Source organism: Tupaia chinensis, unplaced genomic scaffold (assembly GCF_000334495.1).
Source record: "Tupaia chinensis unplaced genomic scaffold, TupChi_1.0 Scaffold000075_1, whole genome shotgun sequence".
In the NCBI taxonomy this organism is placed as follows: Eukaryota; Metazoa; Chordata; class Mammalia; order Scandentia; family Tupaiidae; genus Tupaia; species Tupaia belangeri.
Genome location: NW_006159535.1, coordinates 2,352,479 through 2,367,908, shown reverse-complemented (window position 1 = coordinate 2,367,908; position 15,430 = coordinate 2,352,479). Strand labels below are relative to the sequence as shown.

The following is a 15,430-nucleotide window of genomic DNA, read 5'->3' as shown; positions in this document are numbered from 1 at the left end:
ACTTCTTCATCTTGCTGGGATTCTGGCCACACAGCCACAAGTACTTGGCATGTTTTACCAGCTCCTGGGCTGGCATTCAAATTGCTTGGTTGGCTATGTGGGCTCTGGCTCCCTTAACCACTAAGGCCATGGGACCAGCCCTATCATCAGTTTTGTATGCCTTCCTGAAGTTTGTATTTAAGCATTTGCTAGTCATGAAGCACAGAACTTAAGGCTGAGAAGACACAGATTCACATAGGCTTAGGGGCAAGAGTCTCATGCTTCTTCACCAAACCATTTCCATCCTTTTCCCTCATTCTGCCACCCTGAATATGTGGTACCAGCTCCTCCTTGCCTTCAGGGACCTTTCCGCTTTTGAATTTTGTCCACAATTTGGTGCTCAACTGCTTCTTTCCACACTAACCACTCTGGTTAGACTCATTCTCTAGGTCTGCATGAACACTTCGAGATGCCTTCTCACTGCCATTGCCACCTGAGCCCAAGTGAACTACTGATTCCTTTTTTTTTTTCTTCTACTGATTCCTACTCCTACCATTAATAAAAAACACGCTTTTTAATTTTTTTTTCTTCCATGAGCAAGAAGGACAGAGTGAGAGACAGAGAAATAGCACCCCCAATGAGGTCCCGATGCCACAGCCCTAGCTAGCCCCAAAACATGGGCATGTGCACAGCTGGTGCATTCAGGGAGATCTCTGGATGCCAACCTAGAACCTTCCCATGTGGGAGAGCCCTGCAGATACCGCACCATAGCAACACTGACCAGCCTCGTAAACAAGCTTCACTGGAGCCCACCTCCATGGTTAGGAGAATGCAAGATCAGTAGGCTTCAATCATGCCCACCTTGATTGTGGCAAACCCACTACTGACTCGTGTGACAAGAACACATCACAGCCTGCGGGTTCTTGGAGAATTCCTCAAACTAATCCAAACAGGCTCCAGTTACTGAGGGTTTACCTCCAAGCATGGCATCAGATTGCCCAGAAGTTACATTCTTGCTTTAGGTGAAATCCTAAGAACTCCTATTTGTCCCAGGTCCTCTGTAGTTCACCAGAAAAGGATGCTCCAGGAAAACTCTGGTTATTCAGTTGTCCCCCCCGGGTCAGCAGGGTCACAGTCTTCCTATCAGGTCAAACCTCCATTTCAGAGAACAAGCTACGAACCAGGGTCCAGCTAGTGTTCTGGGACCTTCTTCTCCTGGGCTTTTTCTTCTCATTATTTCTTATCTATGCTGCCAGAAAGACCACAGATTCTAGTCAATCTCATAAAGACACAAACTGATCACTGGTTTGCCAAACCAACTTGACCACTTTTGATTTCAGACATTGCATTACCTGGGCAGGGACAGCAATATAAAATGCTGCTGGCCTGTTGCTTGAGTCCTGAAATCCTTACAGGTTAAAAACAATACACATTCACACTGTTTACACATAAAAGATTTCTGCAGAAAATGCAAGGATTGAATCTAAAGTTAAGGATCAGAGAAGGAAAGACTACAATGGCACATTTTATTTTTAATTTTGTGTGCATGTATGAGCGTCAGTGATACTTTTTTTTAGAGTTGTGCTGTTTTCCATCCTCCTGCCTCAGCCTTGTGAGTAGCTGGGATGACAGACACACAGCACACCTGGCTTTCTAGGGTGGGCTAGAATCAAGACCATGCTTCCATGTGGCCTCAGCTTACTGAGCAGCAGTGTCCACTGCATGCTACCACAGCTAGGCCTGTGGCACATTTTTAATAACAAATAATTTTTGATAACTTTTAATTTTTAAATTCCACATAAAGTCTCTATCATGATGTATATAATATTTTTTTTCAACAGAGAATTTTACTTTTTTCTGTCTGTTAAGTTAATGTTTCTTCCCTTTGCATCTCACATCCAGCCTCTACCACCCACAGTCTACCATCCTCTCCTCCCTTATGATCTCTGGAATTTACATGTATCTTCTTTATTATCCCATATTCAGATCCCTCAATTTCTGCCACAGAGTGCAGATATTTGATACAAACTGAATGGGGATATACAGCATGTATCTTTCAAAGTCTGGCTCACTTCACTCAACATTAAGTCTTCTATATTTATCCACTTTGAATCAAATGATAGGATCTCTTTTTTTTCTTATAGCTGAGTAATAGTCCACAGTACATATGTAGCACATACATAACAGTCTGTTGTATGTATGTGGCATATACATAATATATAATAGTCTGTAGTATACATGTGCCACATATATATTTTTCAACCCAATCATCAGGTTTTGGACACTTAGGTTGGCCCCATGTTTTAGGAATTGTGAATAATGTTACAGTAAACATGGATGTATAAGTATCTTTTCAACTCAGTGTTTTCCTATCCTCTAGGTAAATACCAAGGAGTAGAATTACTGGGTCATATGGTAGTTCTATTTGTAGGTTTTTGAGGAATCTCCATATTGGTTTACACAGAAGTTGTACTAATTTACATTCCCACCAACAGTGTAAGAGGGTTCCCTTTTCACCACAGCCTTGCCAGTACTTATCGTTCTTTATTTTTTTATTCTAGCCATTCTAAATGGGGTTAAATGGTATCTCATAGTGATTTTGGTTTGTTTAGGTTTTTGTCATAGGGCATGTGCATTTGCCAGAGACACAAAAAAGAGACAGTGAGAGGGAAAGTGAGACATCATCCCCCTGTGGATGGTCACCCTGCAATCTCTTCTCTTCCATTCTCCCGGGATTTGGGGCATGCACACACATGCACCTAGCATGGTTTTCAAACCACCAGATCCAGCACTCAAACCACTGTTGGTCATGTTGAAGTCCAGAGCCTCAACCTCACCACCTGTTGACCCCTTTCATTGTGGTTTTAATTTGCATTTCCCTTATTACTGGAGACTTTGAACATTTTTTCATATGCCTTTTAGCCATTCATAAGTCTTCTTTGGAGAGCTATCTATTCAATTTATTTGTCTGTTTTTTAATTGGATTAGTCTCTTTTTATGGACAAGCTGCTTGAGTTCCCTATATAGTCTGGATCTCAATCCCTGTCTGAGGAATAATTTGCAAATATTTTCTCCTATTCGGAGGGTTGTCTTTTTACTCTAATTATTTTTTGCTTCGCTGTGAAATAATTTTTGCAGAAAAACTGTTCCTTACATATTTTTCAAATTGACATCAATACTTATGCCATTTCCCAGAACAAATAGCCAGTAAACTTATGTCCTAACGAAGGTTGTCTTCACTAGCATAACCAATGCTTTTTGTACCACAAAACCAAAACATGTTAGCTGATATAAAACTTAACAGCACATTAAAAAGAAGAAATAAAAAGAGTCAACTAAGTATCCATTCACTTTCCCAGCTCCTAAGATAGCATGGTAGTGAATACAACACTCCTGACCCTGTAGCCTAAAGTCCAAGTAAGCTGGGATCTCAATGTACCAGACACCTTGACTCGTCCCTCCATGCCAACCTCTCTCAGCTGACACGCAGCACTGGGCTGTCTCTGGGGATGTGCTGGAGAACTGGGGGTTGGGCTTCTCTTGAATCTCAGGCACTTCCATATTACAGAACATTCTGATCCCGAGGCTTTCCAACTTGCACCTTAAGGAACTGCCAAATTGACCGTGAGGCTACCAGCTGTCATTAGCAGCCATCTTTGCAATTTTGAAAAACAAAATGTTAATAATACTTCTACCTAACAAGAGGGAGAGAAAAACTTACCTTACAAACCAGAAATTCACCAACTAGTAAAATTTCATAAGGAGGCAACAATATACAAACACTGATTCAAGTACTTGAGTCAAATATTCACAAAATCATTCACTTAAATATATAACTGAAAGATGTTATAGATCGATTTTCAAGTTTATATCACAATTACCAATGAAGTGGGGAACTATCGTTTAGTCCAGGGATTTTCAAAACCCACAATGTGTGTATCAAAACCAATGGAAAGCCAATAAAGAACACAGACATCTAGGTCAACTGAAAACAAAAAAGCCTGGGCCTCTTGATTTTTACCACATTTCCAGGTGATCTGGATGCACAATTAGAATCACTCTGGGGATGTTCTCAAAAACAAAACAAAAAACCCTGCTGCCCAAGCCATACCTTAAATGAATTAAATCAGAATCACTGAGGGTGAGACCCAGGTGGCAGTATTTTATAAAAAATATTTCCTATGTGACTACAATGTTCAGCTAAGTATCAGGGCTTCTCAAACTTGAGTGTGCAAAGAAATCACCTGGGGATCTTGATGCAGCTCTAATTCAAAACCTAGTTGGGCCCGAGTAGTGCATTTCTAGTAAGCACTTAGGTGATGGCAATGCCACTGTGCTGGGGACCACATTTTGCACAGCAATATGATTCAGCTGTCCTGTTCAGTAGGCAACCACTAACCATTTGAGGCTATTAAAATTTTTATTTAAATAAATTACAACAAAAAAAAATCAGCTCCTCAGTCATTCAAGTCACATGTCAAGGGCTCAATAGCTACTCGTGGCTAGTAGCTGCCATTTAAAACATTTTCATTATCGTGGAATGTTCTATGGAATGTCAATGCTCTATCATTCAACCAATAAAGAGTGAAAAACTTGTAAGGGGATCAATTTCAAAGTATCAATGATTTCCTGTGGGCCTTATATATTTATTCAGATTTTTTAGGTGATGGTTAAGGACTGATCTCAAGTGGCTGATTCTGGATATCACTGTCTAACTTGGTTGAAGGACTACACAGTATGTACAGTAAATAGGCAAATAGTACTAAGCGAGCAGGGAAACAAGGCAGAAACCAATAAGAATAAAACAAATGAAACAGGTAATAGTAGCCAAGTAATATGCTTACCAATGGCAGGGTTGGGGCATATACAAGATGGAAACATGAACAGAACAGAAAAAGGACCAGAGGTTAGGGTCCATTAGTTGTGAACAACAATAACAAAAAACATTTTTTAAAAGCATCATAAACACAGATTTGGTAGAAAGGAAAAAGGAACAGTCATCCTGGAACAGAATGGATTAGGGGCAGATGCAAATCTAAGATGCATGAATGGAGAGCAGGATTCTTACAGTACTAATTCTTTCCAATTTCATACTGTAAAACAGCCTCAGCTTGGTACAATGAAGAGGGAAAACTCTGTCTCCAGATACGGCACGACAGGGGACAGGTGAAAGCAGCATCACCTGTAGATTCTAGGAGGCCAGTGCTGATCAGACTTGGACAGGTAGCATCTGCAATCCTCTGGGAAGCTGCTGTTCTGGAAGTACGGTCAAGTCTGAGGTTGGCTTTTTGTTGTAGGTGCTCAGCTTTCTCATCATTGACATTTTGGGCCTGATGATTTTCTGTTGTGGGGAATATCCTGTAGAGGAATTTACCAGCATCTCTCACCTGTACCCACAGGTCAGAGCAGTGCCAGCAGCACTGGGCCTATGAAACACCCAGAAGGGCTGGCCCCATAGCACAGCAGTTAGATTCTGTGAAGAGAAAGCTGGATCCCACATGGCTAAACAAGGTTCAAGTCCTGGCCCCATCAGCTTGAAAAACCATAAGTGGTGCATATGCATGAGTGCCCAGGATCCTGATGGGATGGAGAATTAGAGGAAAAAGGACGTGGTGTGGCCAGACCTGTTGGGAGATGCTTTCTCTCACTTCCTCTCTTTCATCCATGTGCCCTCTGGTATGCATACATGCATGTGTAATCAATAAATAAATCCAGAACACAAATGATTAGATATAATATAAAAGGTAAAGGTAAAAAAAATACATAAATTATATTTCAATGTAAAAATTAAAAAGAAAAATACTTAAATCTCAAAGGATGAAGAAATGGAGAAAGGGCTACAACATGACCATGCCCCACTGAGGGGGACTTTCTCCCTGTCTTTCTATCTCTCTCTGGCAAGTGCACATGCCCTCTGGTGATTAAAAAAAAAAAAAAAATTGAGGGGCCAGCAGATGGTGTAGCAATTACATTGCTGGGCTCCCACATAGTCGACTGCAGTTCGAGTCCTGGACCCAGTACCTTGAAAAATCACGCTAGGTGCGTGGGCGTGCATGCCGAAGACCCCAGGAGGAGAATGGAAGAGAAGGGACTGCAGTGTGGTCATCTCCCCTGGGGGGCTGATTTGTCCCTTTCCCTCTCATTGTCTCTGTCTCTCTCCCTGGTGAGTGCACACACCCAAAGACAAAAACCTCTTTAAAAAAATATTGAAGAGGTTACTCAGGGGATAAGCTACAAATAACCTTTGAAAAGGAAATAATAAAACACTGAAATATCAAAATTTGAATTAATCTTTGGAAAAACTTTCTATGTTAAAAAGTCCCAGAATGGGGACGAGCAGGTGGCATGGTGGTTAAAGCGCTGGACACTCCCACATGACCTACCACAGTTCGAGTCCTGAACTGGTGGCTTGCTTTCTCACTTTCCCTCTCTCTGTGTCTCTCTCTGGTCAAATTTAAATAAATAAATAAATAAATAAATGAGTGAATAAATAAATAAATAATAAAAAAGTCCCAGAATGATTGTTTCATTGAAGACAATTGTCAGACCTCATAGAAGCTAACGCAAAAACCTAACTTTAACAGTACAATGGTATCCCTGTGGTTTTCATTCTGCTCTGTGTGTTTTATTAATATAGATTTCAATAGGTGCTGGCAGGTGGCATGGTGGTTAAGGGCACTGGACTCCCACATGGTCAACTGCAGTTCAAGTCCCAGACCTGGCGGCTAGCTTTCTCACTTCCCTCTCTCTCTCACTCTTCTCCTCTCTGTCAAATTAAAATAAATAAATAAAATTAAATGAGATAATTATTTTTAAAAACTAGCTTTCAATAACAAAGCATGGGATTCTCATTAAAGGAGAATGCTTCAATGCTAAAATCATTAAGTAAAGCAAATAAAGTCTGGCTCCAAAATACTATTTTAAGTAAACACACAAAAACTAGTGCATATAATCTCTTAAGAGGGGCAAGCTAAACTCCTATCAAAGAATATATTATTCTTGAAACCTTGATACCAGCAGTAAAAACCTGGCCTTGCTGGCTTTAGTCTGCTGTCGCAGTGGCTGGCAAACGTGATTTTGTCCACTAGGGGGAACCCAGCTTGCTATAATGTTCCCTGAAAAAACCAAAGCACAACAGAGAGACAGCTTTATGCTAGGTGGGGCCGGAGGGAGAGAGGAAGGCAGGAAAATAATACAACTCCAGAGCCAACTCTGCCTCTAGGTCACCTTAATATCTGTATGAGGGGATATGGAAATGAACCCATCTATTTCCCCTGTGCCAAACAAATTAAAAGGCAATATCTTATTTCAAGTTGTCTAAAAAATCCTCCATATTTTCATAGAAGTCATTAAGAATGCTCTGTGTCATACTGAAAGTAGTTTCTTTCCTATTTATAAGTCAGAGCTACTAGGGTTTATTCATAACAAATAATATCTGCACTTAGAATTCATTGCCTGGTAAGCACAAAACACATTCATGGAAAGTCTAAGTAATTCTTTAAAAGTTCAGTAAATCAATGTTCAGAAGAACCACAGGTAAAGCTTTTAAGGCAGCTGTGAAAAAGCTGTCAAGCAGTTCTTAAAAAATTAGGACAAATCAGCTTTCTATGTCTAAAACATTCTTTTAATTATAAAACAATAAATGTTCATTGTACAAATTTTAGAAAATGCAAATAAGCTTAGAAAATTTACTTTTGACCTCATGATCCAAAAATCATTTCTACTACCGTGTGTATATCCTTGTGTTTTTCTCTGAGCATATAACTATTTTTAATTTATAAAAGATGAATTTTAACTACCTGTTTTCACATCTCTCTATATAATATTTTTATATATAAAGATACACATTTATATACATTGGGACAATGGAAAAGTCATGACACATTTTTGCAAAGAAAAATACATCATAACTGTTCTTTTTTCTTAAGAATTATTTTATTTTATGTTATTTATTTATTTTTCTTCAATTTGAACAGAGAGAGAGAGAGGGAAAGTAAGAAAGCAAGCTGCTAAGTCTAGGACTCCAATCACAGCTGGCCATGTGGGAGTCCAGCGCCTTGACTGCTATACCACCTGCCAGCTCTACAGGACTTTCCTGATGACCCAATATAGAAACGTTTGAATGACTGCATTGTATTTCATTATATATGTATGGTACTATAATTTACTTGAAATTTAAATATATTTTAAAACATCCCCTAGTGTTGGCATTTAGGTTGTTTCCAATTCTTCACTGCAAAAAGTCCATTAGAGGTTCTTCTCCTCCTATCTGATAGTGCCACAAAAGCAGCTCTGACAATTGCTCGGAAAAAGCCTTAACTATCAATGTTATATAAACACCAACTATTCAACCTACAAAAACTCCAAATCAATTCTGATGTGAGGTCTTCCACTCTGGGAACACCTTATCGTTCTACCTTCCCATGTCCAGCTTGGCTGTCCTCCTCCACCAGGTACCCAGACTTCACTTCAAACAATCCTCTTGTGCCTTCTCCTCTCCTCTCATACAGACTTGCCCATCCTCCTAGCAAACACCCTCATTGTGTAGGTGTGGGGGAAAAGCTTCTCAAACAACCTCCAACCCCCAATTGGTATTTCAAAAACACAGGGGCCTTTATTTTGACAATTAAATTCCTGCTACTGCAGAAACTGTGTCCAAGTCCACTTCCAGGGCTGGAAGCAGCTGGGCCTGCAGCAGCATCCTGGTGGTAAGAACAATGCACATTTCTGCTCTCCCTCAGAAGGCAGCATGCACATCACAAGGGTTAATGGCCTAATTCTTTATTATCATCCCCATCCACATTCATCACAAGACCCTGCCCAGGAAGGCAAGAATGAGAGGTTATTGTTAAGACAGAATGAATGAGACAATGTGCACTTCTGTTCCTCTGACCTGACAATGTGACTGCGGCAGGGGCACTGTGACCAGGGAGGGGCACCAGCTAATCTCCATGTGTCTTGCTACAGTGGCCTCCTTATGCTACGGGAAAACCAACCTGGTTCAGGAGCCTCCCATTCCAGATTCTGCACCACTGGGAGCACCAGGTGCGGGAAGAGGGGAAGGGATGAACTCATCAAGCCACCACCAAGACATGCGTATTTTCAGTGGATCTCACGGATCCAATTCCTATGCTAGGTACCCCTAAGACTAAAGATCCACTGTTTTTCTAAGATATAAATTGTGGGGGACTAGATGACAGTGCAGCAGAACACAATGCTCTGTGAGACTGACCCTCATGGGGAGGTTCCAGGTTCATGTTCAGGGGCCTCCCTGAACATGCTGGGTATGTGTTTGTGCCTGTGATCGGGTTGGCTGAAGCTGGGGGTGGACTGCAGCTCAAAGACCCTGTTGAAGGGTGCTTTCTCTCCCTTTCACTTTCTCTGTCTCTCTTGCTCATGAAAGGAAGAAATAAATAAACTTTTAAAAAAAGATATACATTTTGATGAGCTTCTGAGACTGAGGCACCACACTGAGAACGCCATCTGCACAGGCAGCCTGGGAAGAATCTCAGTTGCTTAGATCTCTAATCAGAAATCAGAGGTTTAAGAAAACTGTGCGTCATGGCATTTGCACACCAAGACAGGAACACATCCAACCCCATCCTGAGCTGTACCGCCCTCCAAGCACTGGAGAGAAGGTACTTCTCTGGAGGTGTTTATGGAAGGCAGCAGCATTTCTGTCCGCTGGGTTGGCACGCGCTTCTTTACAGAAGCTATTCAAATGCAGACTGTGCTTTCTGGCAAAAGCGTGCCTCTTAAAGTTGATGATGAAGACTTTTCTCAAAGACCAGAGCCAAGAGCCAAAAGAAAAGGCCATAGAAGAAACCAGAATCTTTCCCTTGGGAGTTCAAAGTCTTATTCTACCCACCAGCTTCCAAAGCTTCCAAAGTAGAGTTTCAGGAAGTTGCTAGAGGTCAAGAGAAGGGCAAGGGTTTCTTTGTAGCTCTGGCCTTTTTTTTTTTTTTTTTTTCCATTCAAAACAAATGAAATAGAAACAAAACAAGAAGAATCCCAAACTCAAAATACAATTTTAGAAAAACACTCTAGATTCCCCAAAGCCAGACTCACTCAGTCGCCACTATCTGGGGGATGGGTTCGTCTAGTAGCTCCAGGCTGTGCAGGATCCAATAGCAGAGCCATGGGCGGCTGGCATCCAGACACTGGGAGAGGAGGGGAGAAAACACACCCTTGTTCAGAGTCCTTCCAAGATGATGCTGACAAGGACACCCCTCATGGGGAGGTTCCAGGTTCATGTTCAGGGGCCTCCCTGAACATGCTGGGTATGTTTGTGCCTGTGATCGGGTTGGCTGAAGCTGGGGGTGGACTGCAGCTCAAAGACCCTGTTGAAGGGTGCTTTCTCTCCCTTTCACTTTCTCTGTCTCTCTTGCTCATGAAAGGAAGAAATAAATAAACTTTTAAAAAAAGATATACATTTTGATGAGCTTCTGAGACTGAGGCACCACACTGAGAACGCCATCTGCACAGGCAGCCTGGGAAGAATCTCAGTTGCTTAGATCTCTAATCAGAAATCAGAGGTTTAAGAAAACTGTGCGTCATGGCATTTGCACACCAAGACAGGAACACATCCAACCCCATCCTGAGCTGTACCGCCCTCCAAGCACTGGAGAGAAGGTACTTCTCTGGAGGTGTTTATGGAAGGCAGCAGCATTTCTGTCCGCTGGGTTGGCACGCGCTTCTTTACAGAAGCTATTCAAATGCAGACTGTGCTTTCTGGCAAAAGCGTGCCTCTTAAAGTTGATGATGAAGACTTTTCTCAAAGACCAGAGCCAAGAGCCAAAAGAAAAGGCCATAGAAGAAACCAGAATCTTTCCCTTGGGAGTTCAAAGTCTTATTCTACCCACCAGCTTCCAAAGCTTCCAAAGTAGAGTTTCAGGAAGTTGCTAGAGGTCAAGAGAAGGGCAAGGGTTTCTTTGTAGCTCTGGCCTTTTTTTTTTTTTTTCTTTCCATTCAAAACAAATGAAATAGAAACAAAACAAGAAGAATCCCAAACTCAAAATACAATTTTAGAAAAACACTCTAGATTCCCCAAAGCCAGACTCACTCAGTCGCCACTATCTGGGGGATGGGTTCGTCTAGTAGCTCCAGGCTGTGCAGGATCCAATAGCAGAGCCATGGGCGGCTGGCATCCAGACACTGGGAGAGGAGGGGAGAAAACACACCCTTGTTCAGAGTCCTTCCAAGATGATGCTGACAAGGACACAGCTGTCTTACTCCTGCCATCCTGGCAAGGGGGCAGAGGGCAGTACCCTTGCTTCAACAATGATCCGTGAATGAAAAACGCTTTGCTTTAGCCAGGAGCTGAAATGACCTTCTGTGAGAAAAGGACAATGGGATTAAAAAAAAAAAAAAAAAAAAAGTGTACCTTGAAACCAGTGGGTCCTTCCCTGGCCAACATCTAAGACAGGCTAAACAAGGGACTTCTCACACACCAGGAAGTTAAGGGCTGCTATTTTCTCAATGTAGACCCAAGGAATCACATAATCTTAGAAAGGAATTCCTCTATTAACTCATTCTTTAAATCAACAATATTTAGTAAGCATTTACTTGTGCCAAGCACTGTAGAGATCCTGGGGAAGGATGATAAATAAAATGTGGTTCCTGTTCTAGAGATGCTTGGGGCATAGACTATGTGTAGTTATCTGTCAAGGAAAAGGCACTGGACGGACATGAAGTACAAGCCACCTCAGGTCTTTCTGGAACAAGGTGGGATATAACACACACACACACACACACACACACACACAAACACACACACACGTACATATACCTGGATAATGAGCAGAAACAGAGTCTTGAGGAAGCACACAGAAGAGACAAACTCTACCTAGGTAAGCTGGGAGAGGCTTCCAAAGGTGACATGTGAACAGATCTTGATCCTAATACATTCTATAACTAGTTACTGTGTATTCCAGGGTAGGCAGGGCAGGGAGTAGTACGGCCTCAAGTTTGCAGATTAAAAGAATATACATGAGGTCTTGAGGGGTTAACTTCTTCCAGATTACAAAATTAGTAAATGTTAGAACTGAGACAAAGACCTAGGCTTCTAGACTCTCAAACCAGGACTCTTTCCACTGGGCCAAGCGCTCCTCTTCAGAAATGTGCTGAAGTCCCCACTGCAGCTAAACCACCAGACTCAGGGGCAGACGGGGGTAGCAGCTAATGACACAGCTATGGATTTGGCCTGCCTCATGTGAATCCCAGCTTCTCTTGTTATTAGCTCAGGTGCCTCCAAGCAGATTACTTGATCTTGCCGTACCTATTTCCCTGTCTATAAAAAACAAAGACTTACCTACCTCAGAGAGTAGTTGTGAGCATTGAATGAGAGAAGACATGGTACATTTTTAGCACAATAAACTGTTTTACTCAATAAACTGTGAGCCGTTATGGTATTAAATGTATTAGCCTTGACTAGACCTTCCATGTTGAGTCAAAGATTAAAAACTGATAACCTACAGGCCAAATCTAGTCCACGGAAGTGTCTTGCTTGTTCAACTAGAATTTGTTGCAACTTTTAACTGTTAAGAGAGTCACATAAAAATCTGGATTTCTGGTTTCATTTGGGAAAAAAATAAAGATCTGGTAACCCAGGGTCTGCACTCCCAGATGGCAACAACTGGCGGGAACAGGAAAACCACGGGGGCCTCCTGCTTACCTGTCTCCACTCAGCCCACTTCCTGTACTGAAGACACCCCTTAGGTACTGCAGGCACCTGAGCTGGCAAATCCCTGCCACAAACAGATGTAGAACCTCAAAGTAAAAAGTAGACTGAAAGTAGAGCTGCTCTGTGTAATGAGGGCAGGAAGATTGAAGCCCTCTGTTCACAGACATCCTTTGCCTGCTACTCAACCCCATTCCTATCACCCATTCTCCTCCACCACCACTACAGCCCTGCACCTCTCTGGGAACCCAAAGGCTCTGTAGAATATCATTTAAGACCCACTCTAAGTTTGGGTTTACAGCGTCAAGCTACATGTAGTGCTCTCTGGGAATTATGCACAGGTCCTCTGGACAGTGAAGAAATTAGATTGGCTGACAAGGCAAAAGTTCAGGAATGACAGGGAATTTTAGCTAGCTGTCAAATGAGTGTAGAAGAAAGCATGTGAACCCCTCAGTCACAGTCTAAGGTGTAAGAAAGCCCGCTCCATCCAGAGTCTCCACCAGCACTGACAGATGACGTGCCTAGAGGGCACCTGCTTCTGCATGCCCTTTTCAAGAGTAGGAGTCCCAGCTCTGTGACAGCACCTGGTTCCTACCAGAGCCATGGTGCAATGAGTGAACTGGCAGCAAGTCAGGCCCAGTCTTTACATTTAAATAGAAAAAGAGGAGGAAGAGTTGGCTGATAATTAGAAAGAAAGCACTGCTAGGCAATGTGTTTACCTCATAGGCATCTGTCAGTTGTCGAAGGCCTCTTTTCAGATAATGGAAGTGCTTCTCTCTCTGCAAAATAAGCCTGAAAAGACAAACAGCTGATTAAAGCTACTCAAATCGCTTATGCTTCTACAACACACACATATACACGTGAACACATGAACACATATGCACACTCAGCTTCAGGGCATCCCCTTGCAGTCACAGAATAAATAACCAGCAACTTCTTAGGCTCCAAGGGCAATTAACCCAGAGAAAAGAGGCTCACAGCTGGATGTCTCTAAAGGCCTGAGAATCATGCTGGCAGATATCTGGGGTGAGACCGTCTCTTTCATGGCAGGTGACATTGAGCTAAATGATAAGTTTCAATGAGTACACCGAGCCAGGTAGTGACGAGCCACCCAGAAAGTTCTGGATCTAAGAGCATTTATCTGCAGAAGCAACTTGAACCTGGACCTCACTTCTTCCCTGACTCGGCTAGCCAGGCCATTTCAGTCATTTCCTCTGGGGCACGTCTTGAAGGTCTGCATGTGCCCCCTGCCTACCCTCGGCTATCCTTCTATTATCCTCTCCCCGAAATTCCACTTCCCATGTGCTGACCCACAGCTCTGTGTGCATACTGCAGCCAGTCACTGTCCCCGGCACGGATGTCAGCAACGCTGGCTTTTAGATGGAATGTGCCACCCACGGCCACCTGCACGGGCAGGGCTAGGACAGAGGGTGCACTGCTCGCTCGGTGTTGCAGGAGGGCCCTGTGTGATTATGGGAGGAAGAGAAAAAGAACATGAGGTCGAGACAGTCACTGTGCCTGCTGAAGTGAGACAACCACTCCCCTTTCTAGGTAGCCAGTTCAACAATTGATTATCGAACAACTGGGTCGTCAGGAAAGTCATGACATTAAGGAAGTCTATGTTTTTCTGTGCAAAAATCGTCATGCCTTTCCCGAGGACGAAATATTATAGGTGAACGTCTTCAAAAAGTTTATGGAAAATGAGTATTATGAAAAAACCATGCATAGATTTCCAAAAATTTTTTAAATTAATTAATTTATTTATTTACATTCTTTTTATACACTCAATTGCATTATTTAGCTTACAAAGTGAACATTTCAACATGTGATCCAAAATTTTTCTATCAAAATTAACTTGTACTTCATTCCCTTTTTTCCACAAACTTTTTGAAGTTTCCACATACTATATTCAGAATAAGATCCTTAATATAAGTCTTTACTTCAAAAAAATCTTCTGATGCATGACTAGAAATAAAGTGAGTACCTAAAGTGGCTACAATACAAGGAAAAAATGGGTAGGTATCATAACAGAAATATATAAAATGCTACCTAGGCCCAAAAGAGAGGGGGCATCTCATAAAAAGAAAAAAAGAACGAGGGCTAGCCCCATAGCCTAGTGGATAAGGGAGGCAGATCCCACATGGCTGACTATGGTTCAAGTCTTGGTCCCAGCTAGAAAACCACTCCAAGTATGTATGCATGTGTGCCTAAAATCCCGAAGGAGTGAAGGGGAGGGGAGGAGGGGGTAGGGGGAGGGGAGGAGAGAGAAATAAACCAATGACCGGAAACATCTATGCAGAAGAGGCAGAATTTGAAGTGGGTGCCTTGGTAGAAGGGGAAAATTCGAATTACAGTTTAACTTACTATAGAAAGCTAACGATCACTGTCCCGTGCAGCACAGGGATAAAGGGGACAAGAGCAGTGCCAAGTGGGGTAATACGGTCTAATTACAGAAGGAGAGAGGAATGGTAGAGAAAGCAGCTGAGGTTCTCTTTTACAGGAGCCTGGTGCTCGTTGAGGAATTGCTGCTTAATTTAGTAGGAAATGGGAACTCTTGAAGGTTTTTGAGCTGAGGGGGGAAAAAAAATGACCAGAACCATGCTTTAGAAAAAGCACGTGACAGCAGTGAGGAGGCAGAGGCGCTTACAGAGGGAGTGGGGAAAGCATTGCAGGGGGCAGCAGTGAGGGCGGGACTGGGGCAGCAGCTGTGAAGAGCTGCCCAGGTGGGGATACTCAGGCCCAACAAACTTGGTGACTTCCAGACACACGGAT

General features: G+C 42.5%; 1 protein-coding gene across 1 annotated transcript in view; it reads right to left on the bottom strand.

Annotated features, from left to right (window-relative positions):
• Positions 1 to 15,430, bottom strand: part of FNTB (farnesyltransferase, CAAX box, subunit beta) — a 72,598-nt gene that overhangs the window by 24,841 nt on the left and 32,327 nt on the right. The window contains exons 3-4 of the mRNA XM_006142410.3: positions 13,378 to 13,450; positions 11,042 to 11,133 (exon numbers count right to left, since the gene is read on the bottom strand). Of these exons, the coding sequence (XP_006142472.1) occupies positions 11,042 to 11,133; positions 13,378 to 13,450 (165 nt within the window). The remainder of the gene's footprint in view (positions 1 to 11,041; positions 11,134 to 13,377; positions 13,451 to 15,430) is intronic.